The 26,696-nt window shown below is 34.2% G+C and overlaps 1 protein-coding gene across 10 annotated transcripts in view; it reads left to right on the top strand.

The window, feature by feature from the left end:
- The window catches only part of DLG1 (discs large MAGUK scaffold protein 1), a 258,605-nt gene that overhangs the window by 110,844 nt on the left and 121,065 nt on the right, over positions 1-26,696 (top strand). For 4 of the 10 annotated variants that reach the window (XM_073895197.1, XM_025876279.2, XM_025876267.2 and 1 more), the window contains exon 6: positions 24,775-24,873. The exons of 3 other annotated variants lie outside the window; for them this stretch is intronic. In XM_073895197.1, coding sequence (XP_073751298.1) covers positions 24,775-24,873 — 99 coding nt within the window. Of the gene's footprint in view, positions 1-5,986; positions 6,527-24,774; positions 24,874-26,696 lie in introns of those variants that run through there. 3 more of the 10 variants (XM_073895220.1, XM_073895216.1, XM_073895217.1) reach the window with 3 other exon arrangements.

Genomic DNA, 26,696 nt, shown 5'->3' with positions numbered 1-26,696 from the left:
GTTGCTTTGTTAGATTTCAGTGATCAATATTTTTTTATGGAGAGATATAACACAGTATGTAACATGAGAAAATAAAGAGAAAAATTTGGGGAGTATTCTGAAAAAAGAAAATTGATATTTGGACAAGGTGTTGAAGATGTGGACAGGATGCCATTTGAGAGGAGGAGGCTGTTACTGGGGAAAATAAGTACAGTAGCAGGGTGATAATCAGAGGAAACTGTAAAAGTGCAGGAAAATTCATGATACTGTAGCTTTGGGAACTTGTTAGCAAGTGAGGGCCTCAATCCTGAGCTGATGAGTGGCCCTATGAAGGGTTTGCCACCATGAAATGGGCTATGAAATAATCTGTCAGGTTCTTGTAGTACTGGTGCTGATTCTCATTACTGAAATAATGAATGAAATAAGATAGTGATTGAAAGTTACTTTATTTGGGCCTTATTTAGCCTAAACGTAATTATGATTTAAGACTCCGAAAGGGAAACTTTCTTGCCAGTGCTGGGCAGTTTCAAGGAAGAAATTGGCAATATAATGGTGAAGAATTCTACTGTGGAAGAAAAGGACGCAGTGGGTAAATTTTTGTGGTATGTAAGAAATCTTTAAAGAAAGTTTAGATTTTAAACAGTTATGAATATAATAGTATATCATAATAAGAACTGTGTCAAGATTCCTAAAACTGAAAATGAGCTAGGAATTAGGAAAAATGGTCAGAAGAGTAAATTGAACAAATAAAACTCCAGCCTATTTCAAAATAGATTTAATTCAGGACGAATTGACAAGGAGGACATTAGGTGCACTGCTTAGTAGGGGATGTTGCGTTGATCATTGAGGAAATTAAAGAATTCATATTTGGCTTTCGTTTTCAATGACAGGGAAAATATGTTCAAACCAATATGTGCAGAGTAAACATAGTGAAGCAGGACTTGAAATTGAAGATAGAAGAGTATGTGAACAGATAATTATTTTAAATAAGTATATCACCTAGCCTGGATACATTTCATCCAGTAGTACTGAGCATACTATCAAATGAGATCACCAGCAGTAGTTGGTAGTTTTTCAGATATTGTGAGAAATGGGGTAGCAGAAAAATAGACATAAGCAAATATATGCCTATTGAATAGAATCTTTCCCATTTTGAGTATATAATGGGTACTTTTTGATATCAATTTTGTTTTCACATCTCTGGAATATATTAAAATGTTGAATTTTATCTTTTTTGGATGACCCTGGTGTATTAAGGTAATCTTATAGTCTGCATACAATTTGGCCACAAGATGGTGCTCATACAGAAGGGATTTGTATATATGAGCAGAGTTTCTCTAAGCAAATAACCAATCTGTGTCATCAGTCATCTCAGCTTAGTCTCGTCCTCAGAGAAAACTCCTAGAGGAAAACATAGGCAGTAATCTGCTTCACATAGGTCTTGGTGATGATTTTTGGAATCTGACACCAAAAGCAAAAGCAGCAAAAATCAAACTAATGGGACTACAGCAAACTAAAAGGCTTCTGCACAGCCAAGGAAGCTATGCCACCAAGATGAAAAGGCATACTACTTAATGGGAGAAAATAATGACAAATCACATATCTGATAAGGGGCTAATATCCAAAAAACATAAAGAACTGATTCAACTCAGTAGCAAAAAAACCAAACAACTGATTTAAAAATGTCAGAAGATCTGAGTAGACATTTTTCCAAAGAAGACATACAGATGGCCAACAGATATATGAAAACATAGATGCTCAGCATCATTAATCATCAGGGAAATGCAAATCAAAACCACAAGATACTACCTCACACCTGTTAGAATGTTAGAATGACTCTTAACAAAAAGATAGGAAATAATAAGTGTTGCCAAGGATGTGCAATAAAGGAAACCCTCATGTACTGTTGGTGGGAATGTAAATTGGTAAAACTGTTGTGGTAAACAGTATGGGAGGTTCCTCAGAAAATTAAAAATAAAGCTACCATATGATCCAGCAAATCTCCTTCTCTGTATTTATTTGAAGAAAATGAAAACACTAATTCAAAAAAATATATATGCACCCCCATGTTCATTGAAGCATTATTTACAGTAGCCAAGCTATGGAAACAACTAAGAATCCATCAACAGAAGAATGAATGAGGAAAATAGGGTACATGTGGTAAAAGAGAATGAAATTTTGCCATTTGGAACAACATGGGTGGACCTTGAGGGCATTATGCTAAGTGAAATAAGTCAGAGAAAGACAAACACCAGTGATTTCTTTTATAACGTGGAGAAAAGATTGGTGGCTATAAGAGGCAGGGGAGTGGGAAAAGCGGGTGAACTGCGTGTCTTTTGTTTTGTTTAAATAAATGGAGTAGAAAAAAATTTTTCAAGTCTTAGTACAGTTGTATATTTTGAAATTTAATAGGCCAGATCATAAAGATAAAAGTGTAAGGAAAATGCATGTTATGTTGCATTTATAGTGTAGTAGCTTTGTAATTACTTAGAATTTTTTTTAGTATTTTAGAATTTTAATATTGTTTTTCCTCTCAACCTTCTAAGCTTTTCACTGAGATTTTTTTAATCCTTGCCTTTGTTACTATACCTGAAGACTTATGGGTTTATTTGTGAGTTTGGAATGATAAATAATTGAGGGCCTACCTATTCTATATATATTTTTGAATGGTCCTTTTTCATTTAATGTTACAAAATAAATTTCTCACAGTTATAAATTCTTCATAATCATATTTTTGGTTATCTAATTATCCACTAAATGGATGTACTCAGTTTACCTAAGCTTTACCTAAAATTTCTCACAGTTATAAATTCTTCATAATCATATTTTTGGTTATCTAATTATCCACTAAATGGATGTACTCAGTTTACCTAAGCTTTATGGTTTAGAGTTCTTTTACAGATAGTATTATCATTTTGTGAGAAAAGTAAACTGTACAGAAAAAAATACTTAAATCATACTAAAATGTTAATAGTTATTCGGTGATTTTGACATAGTATATGTTTTTTAATTCATTATTTTAAATAGACTTTCCAGGTTCCATAATGAGCTTGAATTTTGTTTTAATGGAATAGAGTTTATTTTTTGGCTCTGCTATATAAGTAGGGCTATTCTAAAGCAGAAATCAGTGAAGAATTGGTCACCTTTCATCTCCCAATCAAATCAAATGAAACCATTTGTGATTTAAATACACATATGGTTTTGTATGCATGCATTGACTACTGGGCAATGGGTGAGATAATCCTTGGATTTTTGTAGGACAGGTAATGGGTTATTTTCATAAAAAAGCCTTTCTCAAAACTCAGAGTTGCTTTCTTAATGTCAGTGGATTTGATTAGAAAATCTGTGCATTGAAAAGCACTTTTCCCAGTACTTAGAGGATATATGGGATGGAGTCACCTATAAGCTTTAGATTGTTTTTGAGCTCTTTGGCTCCCTAGGTAAGAAATCTGTGTACACAAATGGCTTAGTATTCATTGTGTTATTATTGTTTGCAATGTGAGTAGGAAATTTGCATTCAGCATTTGTGTACAGTATCTTCCATACCAATCCAGAATAACAGAACCTGTATCAGTTCTAGGGTTCCCCCCATCTCGGGTTTTCATCAGACATGGATCAGCAAGGTACATCTTTTGGTTCCAAACCAATTACTGGAGCATTTGTATAAACCACACCAGCCAGTTGTTTATTAAATACCTGGTCCATATTACTGGTTTTGTTTTTTTTTTTTTTAGGAGGTTTATTTTTTTCCTTCAGAGAATTCTTAGTTCTCTGTTTACCCTTAGTGTTTTCCTGTTCCCTTACCTCTAAATGGACAGGACCAATCTGTCTAGGGTCACAATATTGTCAACTACTATCTGCAGAGTCCTTGGGAAGAAGCACCAAACTTTGTGCTATAATCTCTGTCACAAAGCGTCTTAGCTCTCAAGAGTCCCACATGACTTGCAACCCTTTTGGGCATGTGTCTATATCTTAGGGATGGAATCAGAGAGAGGCTATTAGCATCTTTGCTTGCTGAAGCAGGATTTGCAATGGTTCCGGAGGTCATAGTTTGCCAATACTATTTTCTAATAGACTACATTTAGTTGGTGTGGTAAGCACATAGTAAGCAAGATTTTTAGTCAGTCCACATCTGAGAAAGTATATGGCTGACAGGCTCCCTGCTCCACGGGAAGCCTGCTTCTCCCTCTTCCATTCCCCCTGCTTGTGTTCCCTCTCTCGCTGTGTCTCTCTGTCAAATAAAGAAATAAAATCTTCAAAAAAAAAAAGTATATGGCTGAGGTTGGGATTTGTGATGTGCTTATATCAACTTAAAAACTAAATTACTCAACCATTAGTAAATTATCAAGTAGCATTTTTATTCATATATTGTTTTAAAACAACCATATAGGGGCGCCTGGGTGGCTCAGTCGTTAAGCGTCTGCCTTCGTTTGGCTCAGGTCATGATCTCAGGGTCCTGGGATTGAGCCCCGCCTCGGGCTCCGTGCTCTGCGGGAAGCCTACTTCTCCCTCTCCCACAACCCCTGCTTGTGTTCCCTCTCTCACTGTGTCTCTCTGTCAACTTAATAAATAAAATCTTTTTTTTTTTTTAAAGATTTTATTTATTTATTTGAGAGAGAGAATGAGATAGAGAGAGAGAGAGAGAGCACATGAGAGGGGAGAAGGGTCAGAGGGAGAAGCAGACTCCCCGCTGAGCAGGGAGCCCGATGTGGGACTCGATCCCGGGACTCCAGGATCATGACCTGAGCCGAAGGCAGTCGCTTAACCAACTGAGCCACCCAGGCGCCCAATAAATAAAATCTTTAAAAAATAATAAAAATAAAACAACCATATATTATATACTAATGTAGCAGTGTTAACAGGGCAGAGTTAGAAATCTAACTTAAACTTGAGGTTGCTTAAGCGTCACTTAAGGGCCTTTTTAAAAATGAAAATTTCAAGGGGCGCCTGGGTGGCTCAGTCGGTTAAGCATCTGCCTTCGGCTCGAGTCATGATCCCAGAGCCCTGGGATCGAGCCCTGCATCGGGCTCCCTGCTCCGCGGGAAGCCTGCTTCTCCCTCTCCTACTCCCCCTACTTGTGTTCCCTCTCTCGCTGTGTCTCTCTCTGTCAAATAAATAAATAAAATCTTTAAAAAAAATGAAAATTTCAAATCCCTCTTACCCTAAAAATTTCTGGTGAGGAGGGGATACCAGTCTGCATTTTTAACCAGCATCCTAGGTGATTCTGAGGTAGACTACTATGATGAGAAACACAGACCTAGATATTAGATGTTAGAAAATGTCTGTCTAGCAATCAAACAATATTATTTAGTGAACCCCAGAGTATTATTTATATAGTGTTGGATAAAACATGCTTTGCTGGTTATAAAACAAAAAATTTACCTTTAATTCTTTTGCATTTTTAAAAATTCATAACTTGTTAATCTAAGTGTTTATAATATATGAGAGAGATGATGGTGATAATTTAACAGTTCTTTTTTTATCACAAAAGTTCTGGAAGCCAAATATTTATTTTGCTGATTAATCTGTTTCTGTCTCCAGACTCAATTATCAAAGCATTAAGAACCAATGTATTACATAAATGATCATGCCACATTACAAATGGATTTTCCTCTAGCATTAGATCCTCAGAGTTGAATGTAAATAGTACCTTTTAAAAACTTGGAACCTAATTAATGTGAGCTCCTTCCTAATGTGGAAATTTATATGTGAATGACAAAGGCTCCTTCAGTAAAATTATTTAAACAATCAGAACTATTGGCAAGAGAATCCTCTTGTATTTTTAAATTCAGTTCATACTTATAATTACTTAAGCGGTGAAGATGCCACTGGATTTTACTACAGACTGTGATTGAAACTTCATAATCCAGGGTTTCTGTACCCTGTGCATGAAATCAGGCAGCCCCAAAGGGTGTTGGTAGTCCAGTGTTTATAACATCCTTCTTTACCTGCTAATCGACCTCACTTCCTGGATTTCATTCCGTCTAGTTATCAGCTAACAAAAGAACAGCTTTTGGTTCCTGCAGACGCTGGTGAAAAAATAATCATGAGAAAGACATCAACCTTATGCCGTCTTTTTTGTCTGCAAATAAAAACTCAGCCATCATACAACTAACAGGTACAGAGGGAAGATACAAGCTCTTTCATGGGAAGAATTTACAGAGAAAATGAGCATCATTTCTCAAGGTTTTTATTTTCCCTGATCTGCAAGTGATGCTGCTGTAATTCTAGCTGCAGTTTTTACTGATCATTCACCACTCAGCAGCTGGTAGAGAAGTAAGACTGCTTGGCAACCACCTGCAGGGCTGCAGAGATGAATTACATTTTCGGGAACAACACACTTCTATACTCTCGCGCCAGTCGAGGAGGCAATACTAGCTCTAGCCATGGCTCAGTAGGCCCAAAGCAGAAACATTGGGCAAAAAAGGGTTCATCAGATGAACTGCAAGCTGAGCCAGAACCTTCACGCTGGCAGCAGATAGTTGCATTTTTCACTCGAAGACACAGCTTTATTGACTGCATCTCGGTAGCCACCAGCTCCACCCAGGTAACATACCACTTGTTGAAATTATTTTCAATATATTTTGGTTTACGTTTGCTTTGCAAATGTATTAATAGAGATTTCTTATTATTAAAAATATAGTCTTATGCACTGAAACCTTGGATGCTCAGAAATACATGTTTTCAGTCCATCTATGTAGGTCTTTAGCATGAAAGGGGAAACAAAAAATATTTTCTCTTTTGTTCTTATGTAATACCAAACAAAACAGTCTCTGATCCTGTTGAGGGACTTCTCTAAAACTACAAACCATTGATATATAAATTACAATGTAAATTAATAATGCTTGTCTCCTTGTTTTTAGACTGTTAAATGCTATAAAGTCTGATGTCTAACAAAAAAACACAAAACCTCTTTAGCTTCTCTGTATGTCATTAGATAACCTTAAGAAGATTGCTATGGTAAAGAAACAGAAGATATAGAAAGATTTTTATTTTCTAGTGTTTTGAGAATAAATTGAATACAGTTGACTGTTGCTATATACCTATAAAGTTATACTAAATTATGGTTTATTCAAAGAATTTAATGAATCCTTCCATTTCTATAAATATATATTATCTAGGGTTAATTTAAAAGCATTAAGCTTATGTAATTACACAATTGTACAAATATTTTTTTAGACAAGCACTAAAAATCTTCCCAAATTAAAAAAAAATCATGTAAAACCAAATCTTTTTGAGGAAATGAGTATTAAAAATAATGGGGAAAATATAAAATTAATAGTAAGTTAAGTGAAATATTTATTTGGCATTAAAGGAGGTTGGGGGACTATTCATATTTTAAAATATTTTCTATAGGTATGTCTTAAACTTTGGTAAAAATGAAAGCATAAGAAGTAGTCTAGTTTAAAAACAAGGAGAGATTGCTTTTGTCCTTTGACGTCAATAATACTTAATAAAATTTATACACATAGCCTAGTGCCTTTTAGAATAAATTTCTTTAAAACCATCTTTTTTTAATAATTAGAAGCAGCACAATAAATGTAAACTGTCAACAGCTTCTTTCTTGCTTTTGGTTACTAGAATTGTCTTTCAATAGTTTTGATTTTAAAATATTGTCAAATTTCTTAAGTAAGAAATTGTACTTATTTTTCTAACGTGTGAGAGAAATGGAATTACTGGGCTAGGGAGAGTCATTAATTGTTCTTTTGTAGGCACTGATGTTAGTTTTAAACAAAACTTCAGAGGCAATGATATGATTTAACTCTTAGATTGAATACTGCCTGAAGAATTTAACTAACTTGATTTTGACTACAATTATACATATCAAAAAGGGATGCAAAGACTAAGGCTTGTTGTTAATTCATAATAGATTAATATTAAATGATATTTTCTATTGTCAATAAAAAATGTGCTAAAAACTTTTTAAAAACTCACATGTAGTTTATATAAGTACACAGTACTGTATATGTATACATATACACTACCACTGATATATAATCTTATTAGGGGCGTACAAGTGAAAAGGCAAGCAAAATAGTTCACATATAAAACTGTTGAAACCACAGAATTACATTATAATTACTTAGGAGTTGGAGAAAAAGCTGCTTTTGTATTGTACTAAGTAGTCATAATTTCAATAAAAACTCTATTCACAATTAATCCTGCAAAGCCATTTAAAATTTTATTTTCCTCCCATTTGGTTCAGATCATTTGTTGTACTGATAAATGACTTAGTTTTTATTTCTTTCATACTTCTTTTTACTTGTCTTTTTCATTACCTTTGTATTTCATCTCTAGAAGTATAGACATTAGGTCAAAGGTTTTAGCTTTTATTTCTCCTGCTCTGAAGTACCATCATACTGTTTTTCATTCTGTATATTTTTCTAACTGATGAGTTAGATATTTTATATATCCAAGTCTTTTGTTGTAATTCACTGGAATTCACTTTACTGGACAAAATATGATAGAACCAAGATAGAACATTAGACAGATTTGGATCTTGACTGATGCTAGACTACATTTTTCTGTTTCATCTACTGACTCGTGCCTGGCAGTTTTTAATTTGTAGCACCGGAAGGATTTGCATATTGTTAAAAACAAGGTAGATTAATGAAATTTCATAATTTACTGAGCATTTACTACGTATCTGTGAAGATAGTACTATGATAGTGTTTTGTTCTGTGATTGATAAATAGCAGCAATGATTACCAGCTTTCCTATGTTGTTAGAAATATTTTTCTAAGATTTAATAGCAAGATTAAGTTTGAATCTAATTCCTTGTAACTATGCAGCATGATACTTTTAGCAGTTTGGAGAATTGCTATTAAATCAAGTTTTATTAATTTGAAAGTCATTACTCTGATTTAATAACCCCCAAGTATCCTCTATAAATAAAAAGAAAATTTATTTAGAGATTCATTTAAATTGCCTGTGTGTTGGAAATATTCACATTCATAACTCAGATTATGTGCCAGGTTCTACTGTAATATCTGGAATTTAGTATGAAGTCATTAATTTTTTTTTAATGTTAAGGAAGCTAAGTGGTTACAAACTTCTGTAAGACCCCCAGCTTCTAGGATAGGCCTTGGCATATAGTTGGTGCTCAATAAATGTTTATGGAATTGATCATTTTCCGTTTCAGTCACCAAAACCTTGTTAGTTTATGGCCTTCCAAAATATAACACCTAATCCTAAACCTCCTGGGTACCTATTTTTCTTGGATCCACTTTCCTTCCCTCACCACTGCCTTTAGTTCCTCACAGTAGCCCATTTCTTTCTCTGTCTCCCTTTTCCTCCCCTCCATTCTTCGTATTTCCTTCAGCACCTGATTTCCTCACCCCTCTGTGTCCCCACACAGTGATGATAACTGTACAGCTTACAAACTGTTTCTCATTTTTGTCATTTGGTTATATCCCAGAAGTTCACTTGGATTGCCTTTTTTTTTTTTTAAATATTTTAGTTATTTATTTATTTGACAGAGAGAGAGAGAAAGAGAGATAACAAGCAGGGGAAGCAGTAGAGGGAGAGAGGGAAGTAGGCTCTCCACTGAGCAGGGAGCCCTATGCAGGGCTTGATCCCAAGACTCTGAGATCCTGACCTCAGTTGAATGCAGACACTTAACTGACTGAGCCACCCAGGTGCCCCTGGGTTGTTGTTTTTGTTTTGGGGGGGCCTTTTTTTTTAATGTTAAATTAAGAGGAGTTTCTAAATTTTATACTTTGGTGTAAGTTTTTTCTATTTTGTGCTTCATACTAATGTTCTTAATTTTGAATAATTATTACAGAAAAAAAGGGCCTACATGTTGTCAAACCTTCCTCGTTTCTTTACCTCAGAATTCCCTCTATTCTTGCATTTAGGATCACTTAGTGCCAGTCTGCCCTGTTCTATTTAGCACACTCACCTCTATGCCAGTTAGGACCAATTTTTATATTTCATGAGGGTTTTAAAGAACTCCAGCATTTCTAGTCTTTGCTACTTGATTAGCCCCTAGGTAAAAAGTTTTTCCTTCTTGGTGGTATCAGTGTTTATTAATGAGTATAGTAGTCCTATAAACTTTGAACAGCTGTGAAGTGGTAGGTCACTCTGAATGTGTGTTTAGCAGCTGTGCCTATATTTTGGACTACTCAAAAATTCCTAACATGGATCATTATAAATAGTCAAACAAGATTCCGCCCTCCCCTGAACAACTGACATGCCAAATTGAGCTGAAAACAACAAAGTTCTTTTCTTAGGAGTGAATGGAATGGACATGATGACGTGTCATAATTGGAAGTAGAACAATAAAATTTTAATAAGAATTGAATAGTCTTTTTAAGAGGAGAAACCCTGTCCTACATTAAAATGCAGGAAAATACTTTTCAGATACCCATGTGTGGAAAAATATATAAGCTAATTTGTATAAAAAGAATACTATTTGTCCTAAAAAGATGCATTCTAGATTAAAAAGGATTTAATTTTGTAGAGCTGTGCATTGGACATATGGTCCAAAAATGAATATAATAGTATCAACCTCATGAGTTAATTGTATTAAGTGATTTAATATATGTATCATACTTAGAATAGTGCCTGGCAGCTATTACCTCATTATATTATTATTTTCTTTTTATATTACTTAACTTTTGGTAGTCCTTGAACAAATTCAAATATAGATAATTAGGAATTACAGCACCTAGGGTAGTGCAGTTTATTCAAACATTCAGTAAAGTAGTGTTGACTGAATAAGTTAACTGTAAGTACAGCCATGCACTTTTTTAAGAACTCCAAACCTCAGTATCTTTAATTGTAGGATTTAAGGGGAAGAGGGCCCAGAGAGCACCTCACTTCTTGGTGAGACCACCAGTTCCCTGACTTTTCCTCTCCTCCCAACACTCCCTTTTGCAAATTTTTAAATGAGTCACAAGTAGACAACTAAGTTTGAAGTTTCCTAGGTATACCATCAGGACTAATTTTATACTGTATATCCTTTTACCTTTAATCACCCCAAAAAGTCCAAACCTTCCAGACCACTCTCATTCATTTCCTTACCTCTGAGTGATTCTCATATATCTCTAATCGGTTTTAAACTCCCATTTTTCTCTGACCTTCCAAGCCCTTTCAGTCTGCCCTTTGGAGCTCCCAGTTTGTCATCAGCAAAATTCCCTTTATCCTCAGACTCTTCTGTGATGGTTCACCCTTTTTTTCTCTCATGGACACCTGGCATTTCCTTGAGGATACTGTTTTGTTCTATACCCCTCGCAAAAAATAGAAATTTTATCTGTCTTCCTTGCTTATCATTGATATTTATGGATGACTGTATTTCCTCTCTCTTTAAAAAAAAATGTAGTTGCCATCAGATGATATTTTCCACTTCCCCTCCTTTTCTAGTCATCTGCATCTCTCTCAGTCACTCCTACTCATTGATGATTTGAACACCTGGTTTACTATCTTTTCTCTGCCCACTATTCCTGTAATTATTCTTAGTGATTTTCAGTATCCTTGTGTGATCTATCCAAAATCTTGACTTCTCAATTCTTTGATATCCTTACCACTAGGAATCTTGTCTTTTCTTTCACTTGGGTGACCCGCTTAAATAGTTACATTTAAGACCTCATTACCATTGACCGTACCACTTAACAAAATCTCAGTTGCAAGCATTTCAAACTATCTGACTAGTACTTACTTTCTTTTTAGCTCACTTCCCCATTACAGTGATTTTTTTTTAAATTTATCTTCTGAAGACCTTCAGCCCAGCTTTCTCTTACCTATCACTCCTTTCATGCTCTCACTTCCCTCTTTGCCTTGCTCAAATTCCTTGGTCCATGACTAAAAGTGCTGTCTTTCATTAACTGTTGCCCCCCTGTCACTTCATTGGTAAGATTTAACCTTGGTTAATTGCAACTCTGCCTCCTCCACACTGGCTCCAAAGCTGCACATTAAATTTCCAATACTTGCTTCCTGGCCCTCATTCTGAATTATGATCTTACTCTATATTCTAGCCTGTTAAAATGAATGATCCATCTGTGTTCCTACAGCTCACCCTTCACTTCTTAGTTCCTTTGACTATTCAGGGACTTCTGAAATTCTCTCTTCTTCATTGTGTTATCTTTCTCCCTCTACTGAATTATTCTCATCAGCATATATACCTCCTATAATACTTCTCATTAAAACAACCAACCAAAAAATCTTCTTTTGGAATGGATTGTCAAATCCAATGATCAGTTCAAGGTTTTTGTTTTAGTTGACCACACAGCAGCTTTTACAAAATTGACTGTTCCCTCCTTTTAATTCCTTTCACCTTTGACTCTTGAACACTACCTTTCCAGTATTTTCCCAAACTCAGTTTCCTTTGCAGTAGCCTCCACCTCTTTCTACCACTAAATTCTAGATTGCCTCAGGGCTTAGTCCTTGAACTTCTGTCTTTTTATACTCACATTTCAGGTGATCTTATACAGTCCTGTGCCTTTAAACAACATCAGTATTTGTATCTTTAGCCCAGAGCTAATCCTGCACACTAGACTTGTATATCTAACTTCCTATTTAGTATCTCCACTTGGATTAAGTATCTGAAAGTTAACATGTCAAAAACAAGTCTCTAGTTTGATTGTTCTCCCCATCGTCTTCTTTCATCATCACTCACTGAGATGCTGAAGATAGAAACTCTTGGAATCATTTTCTATTATTTTTTCCTTTGGTCCACACAGCAAATCCTGTTGGCTCTATGTCCAGGACATATTTATGATCTGACCACTTTTTACAATTTCCACAACTACTAGTTTCAATTATTTCATTTGTTGCCTGAATTACAGCAGTAGACCTCTAACTGGTCTCCCTGTCTCTATTCTTTCAACAGTCTGTTCACCCATCAGCCAGCATCATCCTTTCAGAATATTGGTACCTTATTTTTAACCCTTCCATGGCTTCTGATCCAAATTATAATAAAATTCTAAATCCTTCTTAACCACAGACCAAAACACCGGTATGACCTCGCCCTGGCAGTACATCCAGTTGTTTGCTACTGCTCCCTCACTTACTCTGCTCCGGCTGTACTGGCCTTGTTCCTGTTCCTCAAATATACCACATGTGGCCATCTAAGAGCCTTTATCTTGATGTTCCCTTCTCTCTGCCTGGACCACTCTTTCCCCTAGATATTCTCAGGGTTCATTCCCTCACTGCCTTTAGATATCTCCTTATCTGTGCCTTTTCACAGGGCCTGCCAAGATTCTTACCTAAGGTTGCAGGTACTCTTTCACTCCAAACATTACTGTCTTCTTACCTTTAAAAAATTGTTTCCTTATAGCATTCAATACTGTCTGATTCTTTATTATTATAAATTTTTTTATCTATCTGAATTTCTTCCTTAGACCTTCTATGAAACATATATCACACTTTATCTAGTGTTACTCTGATCCTATAACTGATGATTCTCTTCCTATTTAACCCTCTGGGAAGAGATACTCATGAGGAGGTGAGACAGAGAAAAGAGAAACCAATTTCCCTATAGTTAGGATGACTGTGTAACTCATCTACCAAACTAGAGTACTTTTGATGGAAAGAGAAAACTGTTAATAATTAAAGTGGGACAACAGGCATAAATATAGATTTACCAGGCAAACAGAGGCATATGGTACATCATGTAAAGCCATTTATCTGCTGCTTTTTCCCCACCAGGCAGCAGGTCTAAGTAGTCACATCAAGACATCTCCACTTTGGACCATTCTGATATGGCCTAACCTTCCTCTATACATGTTTCATACATTTAGACTCATGCCTAATGATAGTTGTATTTTGAAGTTGTAATTTGAAATGAGATCAAATTTATGTATTTTTCTTCATCTCTAAGGAATGAAGTTGGTTATATTCAGCAATATAATGCCTTTGTATTAAAGTAGAATATATAGAAAGTAGGTAGACAGCCCTCTTAAACTACTTTGGAAATGCTGACTCTGATAGGATATTTCTAGGTGAATAGTTAGAAATAGTCTCCTTTGGATATTGACTAACCAAGAAACCAAGGTTAGGATAAAAATTCTTTTATACTGGTTGTGAGATGCTGCCTGTTGGCAAAGTTTAATTGCCCGCCCAAAGGCCACTAAAGCTAAATGTTAAGATTGATACCATGAAGAGATTTTAAAATTAATTGTTCCCTTTTCACTTGAAGAATATTGTGGAATTTCTTACCTATATGTTCCTATATGTTCCACATATAGGGAACCTATATGTTCCACTAAAAATTTGTTCAACGATGTTTAAGACCCAGTAATTTGTACAGTAGGACACTTTAGAAAAGTGTAGAGGTGAAGATTAAACAAAAAATAATTGTTTACACTGATTATATAAGCCTTTTAAAAATGCCAATTTGACCGTACAGTCTAGCAATTGCACTCCTTGATATTTACCCAGATGTGTTAAAAACCTATGTCCACATGAAAACCTGCACACATGTTTATAGCACCTTTATTTATGATTGCCAGAACTTGCAAGCAACCAAAATGTGATAAATAAACTCTGGTATATCCAGACAGAGGAATTTATTTATCACTAAAAAGAAATGAAAAGACATGGAGGAACCTTAAATGGATATTACCAAGTGAAAGAAGCCAATCTGAAAAGGCTACATACCCTATCCTTCCAACTATATGACATTCTGGGAAAGGCAAAACTATGGAGACAGTACAAAGATCAGTGGTTGCCAAGGGTTAGGGAAGAATGATGATGAATAGGTAGAGCACAGAGGACTTTTAGAACAGTGATACAATTCTGTATGATACTATATTGGTAGGTAAATGTCATTATAAATTTGTTACAACCCATAGAATGTCCAAGAGTGAACCCTGAACTTTGGATAATAGTGATGTGTCAGTGTAGGTTCATCATTTGTACAAATGTACCACTCCGGAGGTAAATGTTGATAATGGGAAGGCTATGCATGTGTGTGGGCATAGGCTATATGGCAACTCTGCTCGATTTTGCTTTGAACCTAAAAACTGCTTTAAAAAATAAAGCCTATTAAAAAATTAATATCTTAATGGAGATTAGATTGGCTATAGCTTAAAAAACTAAATTAATGAAATTTGTTATATATATAAGCTCTTTATAAATAGGAAATGTGTTGTATTCATCTTTGTAACTTCTGTATAGTGTCATGATTGTTAGATGGCCCTTTTGTCAAGGACAAATAGGTAGAAAGAAATTTCACAAGCTGCAGCTTACATATTTTTAATATATTCAAACAAATTTTAAAGTTAACCTTTAAAATAATGTGTTAATAACAGTGCTGAAAAATTATCCACTTCTCATGGGGTCAGTATAAGATATTCAGCCTTTGTAACATTTTTGCCTGTATTTTCAAGCAGTGTTTGTTTTCATGACATTTGTACTTCATACCTCTTATCACAACCATAATCAATTTATTTCAGGTAATCAGTTGGTAATGATTTGTTTAATATTAGCTGCTGAACCATAAGCATCACAAGAGCTGATAGTACAAGATGTGTATTTTCTTGTATCCCCAGAGCCTAGCATGTTGAATGCACTTGATAAATATTTGTTGAACTAATAAACAAATGTTATATACTTGTTTATTTTCATTTAATCTGATGCTGGCTATAAGGAAGTTTGGAGCTTCTGAGTATGGTTTGGCCACTGTAAATTTCCCAAGCGATTTTTATATAGAACTATGGCTTAAAATTCTGTAAAAAAATTTTTTAATTAAAAAAAGTCTACACTACAAGATTTTGTAAAATCATGTATATTTCAAAAGTAATCCAAATTACTTTGGATTACTTATACATATGAGGTGTTATGAAGTATTATACATATGAAGAATTTAAATTCTTATTAAAATTTGACTTAGATTCATTTTCTTTAAAGATTTTTTTCTGTGTTATTCTTTGTACTTCCTGGCACTCTAATGTAGATTACATTTCAGTCCTCCATTTTTATATCAAAATTTAAAATTTATAAAGGTAAAAATAGTTGTTCAGACCATGTGGAGAACAGTAGCCTACAATTATCACCTTATTTAACAAACTTTAAATAAACCAGCTGATGTAATAATTTTACGGGCATATGCAAATCAATCAAAAAAGACTGGACCTATTTTGTGCAAGTATAAACCAACTGGCAATGACATCTGGAGGTAGTGGAATTTTAGGAAAGCCTAAACACAACTACTTCTGCCTCTAGATAAATGTGTTTAAAAGATTTTTCTCCCTTACCTCTTAAAAGGAGTCCTGCCTATTAATTCTTTATCCTTTAGTAAACCCCAATTTAATCCTATTTCTGAACAATATTTTTTAGTTTTTGTGAAATCTAAATTGTGGCTGCTGATTTCAGGCAGCTCTGGAGTGTGAAGCAGTTACTGTTATGACAGAATAGGACCAATTGATTGCCTTACAGATTTTTTGTTGGTCCTGAGAGAAATAAATAGAGATATAATCTGAGATTTGGATCAAAAGAGACCTAGGCTCATTTTTCTGTATTTAACTCTGACTGATCTTGGTAAAACCACCTAATGTATCAAAGTGTTACAAATTTGAAAAAGAAATCAATTTGAAAGTATTTTGAAAGCAAGAGGTAAAATAAACAAGATGCATACCAATCTTAGGAATTAATTGCTTCATCTATACTAAATACCATAAGCAGGATTTTGGAGGGGGGTAGGAATGGGAAGCAGAACAAAAATCATGTCATTTTAATCACTTCCCAAACTGAAAGGCTACGTACAGTATAGAGCCTAAATTCCTTCAGTTATAAGAACACTGCTTTATTACATAGGCCTTTTTTGTAAAAATATTTTAAAGAACCATAGATGAGACTTGAAATTTCCGTATGTATTATTTGCTTTTTTTATTCTCATTTCCATGATCGTATGGGAGGAGTTGCATATTTTTATTATCATAGATAAAGCATTGCAAGACATTAAAGCAATTGGAGTTAATACAAACTAGCCTGAGTATCTTAAAGTCATTTTCTATTTTCTTCACTGATCTTATCAGCCTTTTTTTCTTTTTTAAATAACCAAAGTGGGTGGGAGTCAGCACAAATCCAGCCTGCCACTTGTTTTTGTAAATAAAGTTTTATTGGAACACAGCCGTGTCTATTTGTATATTGCCTATAGCTATTTTCAAGCTTCTACAAACCAAAGTTGGGTAGTTACAACACAGAAACACGGCCCATAAAGTCTAAAATATGTATTATTTGGCCCTTTTTAGAAAATGTTTGCCAATCCTTGAGCTAAGGATTGAAGAAGTATTCTTTTTCTGTTTTGGGGTATTATATATTGTCTTTGCAGTAAAATATGATAGTAACAATAAGGATTAAAATAACTCTTTTTGAAGTATTTTAAAAAGACAGTGTAGCATACTGGTTGAGCAAACTGTCTTTAGAGGATGGTGGCCTGAGTTTAAATCTCTTCTGCCATTTACTGTCTGTGGCACTTTAGACAAATACACCTAAATTCTCTGAGTCTCTTTCCTCCACCTATAGAAAATAGGTGGCAAGTGTTATCCACATCAAAATCTAGTGAGAATTAAATGAGAAGAGTATAAGCAAAGGCTTGATAATACCTGATAATCATCATTACCAGCTTCATCACCACCATTATCATTAGTTCCACAAAATATTCTGTTGTTTTTTTTTTTAATAAGGAATCTAGAGGCAGGAGAAGCAATCTAATCATAGAATGATAAAGAATTATGTTTTAGCCAGAGGATTGGTAACCTTGACAGGGTCCAGCCAGGAAAACAAGAACCACAGCAACTATATTAACAGAATGTAATGGGGGGGGGGTGCTCAAAAAAGAATTGGAGAACTGAAAAGGAAAAGTGAGAATACCAAAGTAAAACAGATAGTAATCACAGGAAGCAGCTGCCACATGTGGTAGGGACCTAGGGACAAGTTGAAATTAGTAGAACCTAGAAGTTTGGAAGATGGGCACCACGGTTTTTAAATATAAGCTGTGAGAAATACTTCCTAATGCAGTTTTAAAAAGAGAAGGGGGGCACCTGGGCACCTGGCTGGCTCAGTTGGAAGAGCATGCCACTCTTGATGTTGGGTGGTGAGTTTGAGCCCCACGTTGGTTGTAGAGATTACTTAAAAATAAAATCTTAAAAAAAGATGAAAAATTGTTGAGCAAATATACTCAAGCAAGACATACTTATTTTCAAATAGGACATTATGAGGCAATTAGCTATTGCTAGATAGAGAAAAACATGACACTGGCAATTTTTTAGCATTTTTATATTTTTGAGTCTTCTGTCCTAAGTTCATCAAATGATAGAACATTTTGAACACCTTCTCATTGGTAGTGGCTAACCACGCACACAGAAAAATCTTTTAGTAATATCTGCTATGTATATTTGATATTTGAATAAAGTCTTGAAAGAAGTAATGGAATTGAGCCATGTGGATACGTGGGGCACAAGCATTTTAGGCAGAGAACTAGTAAATAAAAGACTGAGACCAGAACATGTTTAGGATATTTGGAGAACAGCAGGGAGGTCAGTATGGCTGAAAACAGTTAAATGGTCGAAGAATAGTAGAACGTCAACAGGGGATGGAATCATTAGGGACTTCTAGAAGAACGAATAGAACAGGGTAAATGCATGATTACTAGGAAGCATTGAGAGCCCATTTTACATTAGTAAGCAATGAAGTCCATGGCTGTGCAGGTTTCTCTAACCATATTCTGGTTTAAAAATCAGGTTAAAGTATATTGCAATTCGTAGTTTTACACCTACTTGTTAATTATGTAACCATATCTTTAAATCCAAGTTTAAGGTCTCTTTACTTTAAATTATTAGTGGTTGTTGACTCATCCTTCTACCAGTACAAAGTGATGAGCTGAATGCTGATAGAATACCATCTTTTCATAATAAAAGGATGATAAACTTTAACTCAGTATCATGAATCTTGTAAGCAGAAATAGATTCATGAACTAGGTGATCTGTGTGAAGTAACAAATTTGTACCCATGTTTCTATAATAGGATTATTAATCACTAGATCTATTTTCTTATCTCCCCTTTGTTATTTTAAAATCAAAACTTTGTAATTTAACACCATTAGTGATTTGTTTTAAAATGTACCTGGTTTATTGATGTTTGCTTCTGAGATAATTATGATGTGGATGTCACATGCAGCTTGTTCAAATAACATTTTTCTCCCTGCACCAGTTTATATTGAAGCTATCTGTTTACAGTAACTGTGGCCCAGAAAAATTCATCTGAATCAAATAGTCAGACTTAAATAATGAAAAATACCTTTATTCTAAAGATACTAGACTCCTGTTGTACAGTGATTCCCAAGGAGAGTTTTGATAAATCTACCGTGCTGTATTTTATTCTTCTGTAAACATGCAAAAGGCTTGCTGGGTTTTTTTCTGTTTTCTGCCCCCTTTTCAGATAGCTTCTTTGACATTTGATCAGAGAAGCATATCTCATTACAGCATAGGAGATCTTTAAAAAAAGGAACTTGGATTAAGAATATTAACTATGCCATACAAAAACAAAATAAAGTACTTATTGACCAGCAGTGGCACAAGAGTAATTACTTTTCCTTGTTATCTAAGATATTAACAAAAGATTTGCTAATTCACATATTTCATTTTCCCTAAATGTGGTATACATTTATTTAGACCTTATTGAATCTTGGTGTATATTCTAAGTTCAGTTTACCACATTCATATAACATGTTATGTAAGATACAACAATTATAAATTATCCTGTAGTATGGTTTCAGTTATCTTTCTTCAGTTTCATCTTATACTATGAAAATCATTTTAATAAATAATTTAATGAGACAACATTTTAAAATGTATTCAGATAGCCTTGCAAATCTTTTATACTTAAATCTATGATGTAAAAGATCATTTTTAATAGATGTTGTGGGTGTTATTCTTAATAGTTCTTCCTGACTCCCAGTTTCCCATTAGTCACCAGATAACGTTAGTTGTATATTCAAAATCTATCTTAATTTGACTACTCATGTCCATTTTCACCAAGCCACTGATGACCTCTCCAGAATCTGGATTATCACAGAAGCCTAATTGTCCTTTCTGACTCTTCCTGTATCAGTCGGGATTCATATGCACACATAAGAACCACTTGAGCTATTTTAAGCAGAATGCAATTTAATAAATGTGGGCTCACTCACTCAGTATACGTTCCTGAACAGATACTGAACTGGTTGCTACAGCTGGATTGATTATCAGCTGTGGCTAGGAAATTGTGTGTGTTGATATGTTACTTGTTTTTGAAGAGTTTTTCAGCAGTATTTGCCTTCTTAAGGAAGAGGCCAGGGGCATTTATTGTTGCATGAATGGCAATGAAAGAGGGCGGTGTATAGTCATAAATGTTGTGTACCTAATAAGGCTTCAGACCACTTTAATGAAAATCTGTTACATTTTAAAAGCTGATTTCATAATTTTAAGATCTTACATTGAATTTAAAATGTAAAACTATGAAAAAATTTAATAAGAATCTCTAAAAATGATTGCTAAAACATTTTCCCAAAAGCTGTCAATTTCATAGTGCCATAGAAAAAGTACTTTTAAAATATGTACAAGTATTTTACAGGAATTTACAATTTTCTGCAATGTTCTTGGAGACACTGTTAATATTATAGCCTCTGTTGTCATGGAAACAAGTCTCTAAAGGCAGCCTCAGAGGCTAATGATTCCATGGTGTTGCTATGGATAGAAACAACTGAGACTGTTGTTAGTCACATGGTCATGATTTAAAAAGAAAACTCTTTGGAGCTGATCTTATTGAGTGATACAAATGGAGCAGGAAAAGGATGATGGTATAATAGTTACCACTGTCTAATGAAATATATATATAAGATTTTTCAGGTTTAAAATGCTTATGCTGAATTTCCCCTTTTCTGTAATAACCCAAATATAATGGTTACAGTATTCTGCTACCTCATTGTTTACATTAGAATCTAAAGCATGACATTTTCCAATTTAGAATCTTCTACAACTCCCCAGAATTTTACCCTGCTCTAAATCCTACGCTTAAAATATCCTCTTACCTTTTTATTTTACTCTATTATCAGTCTAACATCTGTGCTGTTCCGCATCACTCAGCCTTCCTTTGATTACCTATTATTTGTTTAGGGCTGTTTTTTTGTTTCAGATGAACTAAATGAATTATTTTGTTGTTCTATAATTCTTTTTTTACCTGAATTGATTATCAGCTGTGGCTGGGAAATTGTATGTATTGATACATTACTTGTTTTTGAAGACTCAAAAGGATTTGCCTTTCTTAAGAAACTGGCAGAAGCATATGTTCTTTTTCAAAGTACTTGTTCACTGCTCTATGGAGAGTGGGGTGGATTAAGAGGGTGTAAGTTGTTTTAGGATTTTTTAAAAATGGTATTCAGATCCTTATCTAAAAGAGAGAGATTTTAGAAGAGGCTTAGAGCCAAGGTTACAGTGATGTTTAAATGTAATATTAAAGGATTTATAGTTTATCATAAAGGGTTTTGGAGAGCAGCTGCCTAGTGGAGGAAATTTTTGTGCTTTACCTTGAAATTGGACATAAACATTTAGCTCTGTCTTATTTTTATGTTAAAGTAGATTATTGATCAGCTAATATCTGACCCTATTTAGGAGGCATAAGGAAACTTTAGAGGTGATAGGTATGTTACCTTAATTGTGGTGATGGTTTCACAGGTACGTGCATATGTCCAGACTCATGAAGTTGTTTGCATTAAATAGGTGAAGTTTTTTATATATCAGTTATACCTCAGTAAAGCTGTTTAAAAAATGAAGTTATTAAAAATAATGATAAACTTTGACTTTTTTTTCTTTGATACTTTGGATGACTGCCGCAGTTATTTTGTAGTATCAGTCAATTTGGGTTTGTCTGATGTTTGGTGATTGGATTTAAGTTATGCATCTTCGACTGGAATTTCTCAGAAGTGATAGGTTCTTACTGTATCCTATCAGGTAGCATGATTTTGATTTGTCCTATTCTTGGTAATGTTAACTTTGATTAAGATAGTATCTGCTAGATTTCTTCACTGTAATTAATAAATGTTTTTAAGAGAAATACTTGAGTGGGTCCATGTGTCCTATTTAAATTTTCATCTACTGGAATGAAATGGAAGGTTCATTCAGCAGCAGTGGAATTTTTACATCTGTTGATGTTTTTTTGAACGTATTATTTCTGTGATGGTTGCCAAATAATGATTTTATAATTCCAGAATTTCTTCTACATCTTTTAGTTGGCATTCTACTATAAGGAAATGCTTTCTCTTCTTTTCATTTGTTTTTATAATTATTAAATCAATATGGACTCTTGGAATCCCGTTTTTATTCAGTGTATGCCATTGTTATCTTTATTTTGAATCTCAAATTGTTCCCAGTCTGACTGATGAAAACCCTTCAAGCTAACTCCTGTGTCTTTTGTCATATCACTTGAAAACAATGTTTTCAACATACATCTGTGTTATATCATGTGTCAGAATTTCATTCCTCTTTATGGCCAAATACTATTCATTATATATATATATATATATGTACATATATATATATTCACACACACATACATATACACACACACACACACACCACATTTTGTTTATCCATTTGTCTGTTGATGGGACGCTTGAATTGTTTCCACCTTTTTGGCTGTTGTGAATAATGCATCCTGAACATTGTGATGTAAAGTATCCAAGTCCCTGTTTTCAGTTCTTTTGAGTATATATACTTAGGAGTAGAATTGCTGGGTCATATGGTTACTATGGTTAGCTTTTTTGAAGAACCACCAAACTGTTTCCCACAGCAGCTTACACCATTTTCCATCACTACCAACAGTTTTTGGGGCTTTCAGTCTGCACATCCTCGCCAACACTTGTTTATTTCTGTTTTTGTTTTTCTTTTTTTATTACAGCCTCCTAGTAGTTATGAAATGATATATTGTTGTAACTTTGATTTGCATTTCTCTAATGAATAATAATTTGTTGAGTATCTTTTCATGTGCTTATTGGGCATTTGTATATCTCCTTTTGGAGAAATGACCACTCAAGTCCTTTGCCCATTTTTTAATTGTCTTTTTGTTGTTGAGTTGTAAGAGTTCTTTATATATTCTGGCTATTAAACCCTCATCAGATGTATAACTTGCAAACATTTACTCCCATTTTGTAGGTTGTCTTTGCACTTTCTTGGTAATATCCTTTGGTGTACAAAATACTTTCATTCTGATGAAGTCCAGTTCATTTATTTTTGTCACTTTTACTTTTTTTAAAAGATTTTATTTATTTGACACAGAGAGAGAGAGAGGAATCACAAGTAGGCAGAGTGGCAGGCAGAGGGAGAGGGAGAAGCAGGCTTCCCGCTGAGCAAGGAGCCCAATGTGGGGCTTGATCCCAGCCCCCTGGAATCATAACCTGAGCTGAAGGCAGATGCTTAACTGACTGAGCCACCCAGGCGCCCCTCACTTATACTTTTGATATATTTAAGAATCCACTGTCAAATCCAGGGTCATGAAGATTTACCGCTATGTTTTCTGGTTTTATGAGTTCTAGTATTTATATTTCAGTTGTTCATTAATTTCTCATTAATTTTTGTATATGATGTGAGAGTGATATAACTTCATCTTTTTGCATGTGGATATCCAGTTGTCCCAGCACCATTGTTGAAGAGAATCCATACATTTTTGACAAATTTGATTGACTGATTTGATAGACCAAGAAGGTCAACATTATACTTTTATTTTGTATTTCTTTGTTAGGAAAAGCATAGTTTTGATTCCAGCAAATTTGTTCTTCCTGTTTTAAGTCCCTTTTAATGTACCTTGTCCTGTTATCAATTTGATTGTAATGTTTTTCTTATACACTAGAATATGTTATTGGTATAATAAATGTTTATGAATCCAGTTTACAAGGATTAGACCAGGTTACAAAACACCTCTTGTTTTACATTTACATCTTCGTAAAATTAATTGAATCAAGCCAGATAGAGTAATTGAGTGTAAATATCAAAGCCTCTTAGTTTATGTCACTAGAGTTCTTTTTTTAATTTTTTTCCAGAATATGTCTGGCACATCATAGTTATTCAAAGAATGTTAGTTGAATTAATGATTTTAAAGGCAATTGTTTTAAAAGATTTTTTTATTTGAGAGACAGGGTGAGGGCACAGGGGGAGGGGGACAAAGGGAGAGGGAGGGAGAAACTTAAGTAGGCTCCGTGCTGAGTGCAGGGCTTGATCCCACAACACTGAGATCACCACCTGAGCCGAAACCAAGAGGCGGCACTTAACTGGTTGCGCCACCCAGATGGCCCTTTAAAGGCAACTTTAAGGCAGGTTATTACAGTTCTTGATAGTCGAGGTCAGTATTATAGATTTAAAAAAGTGATACAGTTTCAGTTTTTAAGTCCTTTGAATCTTTTGTGAATTTCTGAGCCCCAGTTGCCTGTCTTATGGGCTAATAAAATTGCTTTTGACTCCTTGAATGCAAGGAGGAAAGTAGTCAAATAATACTCTGAATGCCAGAAAAATATTTGGTAGTCTTTGAAGTGAGTGTCTTGTCTCCTAGAGGAGGAACATTCTAAGTCATTGTCTCTTATTATTTTCACTGAAACATCTAAAAAGTAGTCACCCATTTTAATTACAGTTATTAAAATTATCAGTGGCGTAATGATTTCTAAAATAATTTCTGGAGAGCATTTTCTCATTTAAATTGAAGTAACATTAATATTTTACCTGTTTCTCAGTTATTTCTGAAAACTATAATTTATGACAAAATTTTCTGTTATTTGTTTTCCTTTTATTTTGGTATTTTTCCTGATCTTTTGTCGTTGCTGATTTTTAGCCAACAGAAGCTGTACCTCCCTCTTCTCCCACTGTCCCTGTGATCCCTGTCCTGCCAGTCCCTGCTGAGAATACTGTCATCCTACCCACCACACCACAGGTTTTTATTAGTTTCGTTTTTCTTTATAAAAATTTCATTTGCTTTGAATGTTTCACTTGTATTCTTTTCAAACTGTTTTAATTATTTCTTTGTTAGATTTAGTAATTCACTTTGGACTTCAGCTGGTGTTTTTAGGGAATTAAGTATTTGGGATTTAGTATAAAACAGGTTCAATATGTGCCATTTTTTTTAGGTTACCTATGAAATAGGGCATACTCTAAACTTCATCATATTGAACCTCCTTAGACTTGTTATCATGCATTTTGTACTTACAAATCTGTTTGAACCAGTTTTTATTTGCTTTAGGAAATTTTATTTTCTAAAGATAATAAAAATTATTATCCTCATACAGGATGTGTCATTCATATAGCTTTTTGTTTCCCGGTACATATTTATCTTCTTTGGAAATATTTCTTTTTCTATCATTTGGTTAGATAACATGCACATTTATCAGTTAAAAATAAGAGCCCGTACATGTAAAGTATATGCAAACTCTTTGTGCTACCTCTGCAACTTTTCTGTAAATCTGAAATTATTCTAATAAAAGTTTCTTTTTAGAAGGGTAACGTGTGTGTATACACACACACAATGGAATATTACTCAGCCATCAAAAAGAATGAAATCTTGCCATTTGCAACAACGTGGTTGGAGCTAGAGTGTATTATGCTAAGCAAAATAAGTCAGAGAAAGACGAATACCATATGATTTCACTTATATGTGGAATTTAATAAACAAAACAGATGAACATATGAGGGGTGGGAAAGACAGGGAAACAAACCATAAGAGACTCTTAGAGAACAAACTGAAGGCTGATGGGGAGGATGGGCTAGATGGTTGATGGGTATTAAGGACGGCACTTGTTATGATGAGCACTGGGTATTGTATGTAAGTGATGAACCACTGAATTTTACTCCTGAAACCAACATTGTACGTATGTTAACTGACTAGAGTTTAAGTAAAAATTTGAAAATAAAATAAATAAAAAGGTAACATGTGACAGTCAAAAAATAAAATGAAATGCAAGACAAAGGTTAGAGAATCTAAACGTTTTTAGCTTCAGAGCTTCGGTAGTTCCAAGGGGTAACTTATTAACACATTACCCTATCAGCTAAGTCATCCAAAGTGAAAATAATGATAGTATTGCATATAATAACTCAGATCTCTGTTGTAAACGATCTCAATCTCACTTAAAGTATAAATAAATGCATCTTTAGCTATTTTTACTATTACTGATCTGTGCATAAAATCTAGATAAAAATTGTATGCTTATTGTGTAAGTTCCATTGGAAGTAAAATGGGATATCAATTGTGATTACTTGTCTCAGTGCCCTTCCCCTCTCCTAAAAAATGAAAATCAATGGGAACATTATACAAAATAGGATTCTAGGGGAAATTACAGATACTACACTAAGACTTCAGTCTGTGTTATTATGTTACTACTCCTACATAATCTTTTACCCTTTATGAAAATCATTAAAAGTTAAATCATTTGTAAATGATTGAATGGATAAGTCCAGATGGATTTTTTCTGTGTTGCAGAGAAGAAATTGAATTTATAAATATAATTCTAAGTAAGCAGCCTATGTGTTATTGTAATATTGTAATAATATAACATCTCTCCAAGCATCTAGGATTTAGTAATACAGTATTTTTTTTTAAGTAGGGGATTTAGAAGTTTATTTTACTCTTGTCACTTCAATTCATCTTTTGATGTTAAAATAGTTTCCTAAAATCCTTTGAAATTTTTCGTAGTTTCTGTTCTTATATTCCATAAGGAACCTGTCCTTTCCTGCTCAAAGACCTCTGACTTATTTATTCCAAGT

The sequence above is a fragment of the Callorhinus ursinus genome, unplaced genomic scaffold, assembly GCF_003265705.2.
Source record: "Callorhinus ursinus isolate GAN/ISIS: 27379988/994484 unplaced genomic scaffold, GSC_fseal_2.0 scaffold1, whole genome shotgun sequence".
In the NCBI taxonomy this organism is placed as follows: domain Eukaryota; kingdom Metazoa; phylum Chordata; class Mammalia; order Carnivora; family Otariidae; genus Callorhinus; species Callorhinus ursinus.
Note: the sequence above shows the minus strand (reverse complement) of the source record. Positions and strands in the feature narration are given on the sequence as shown.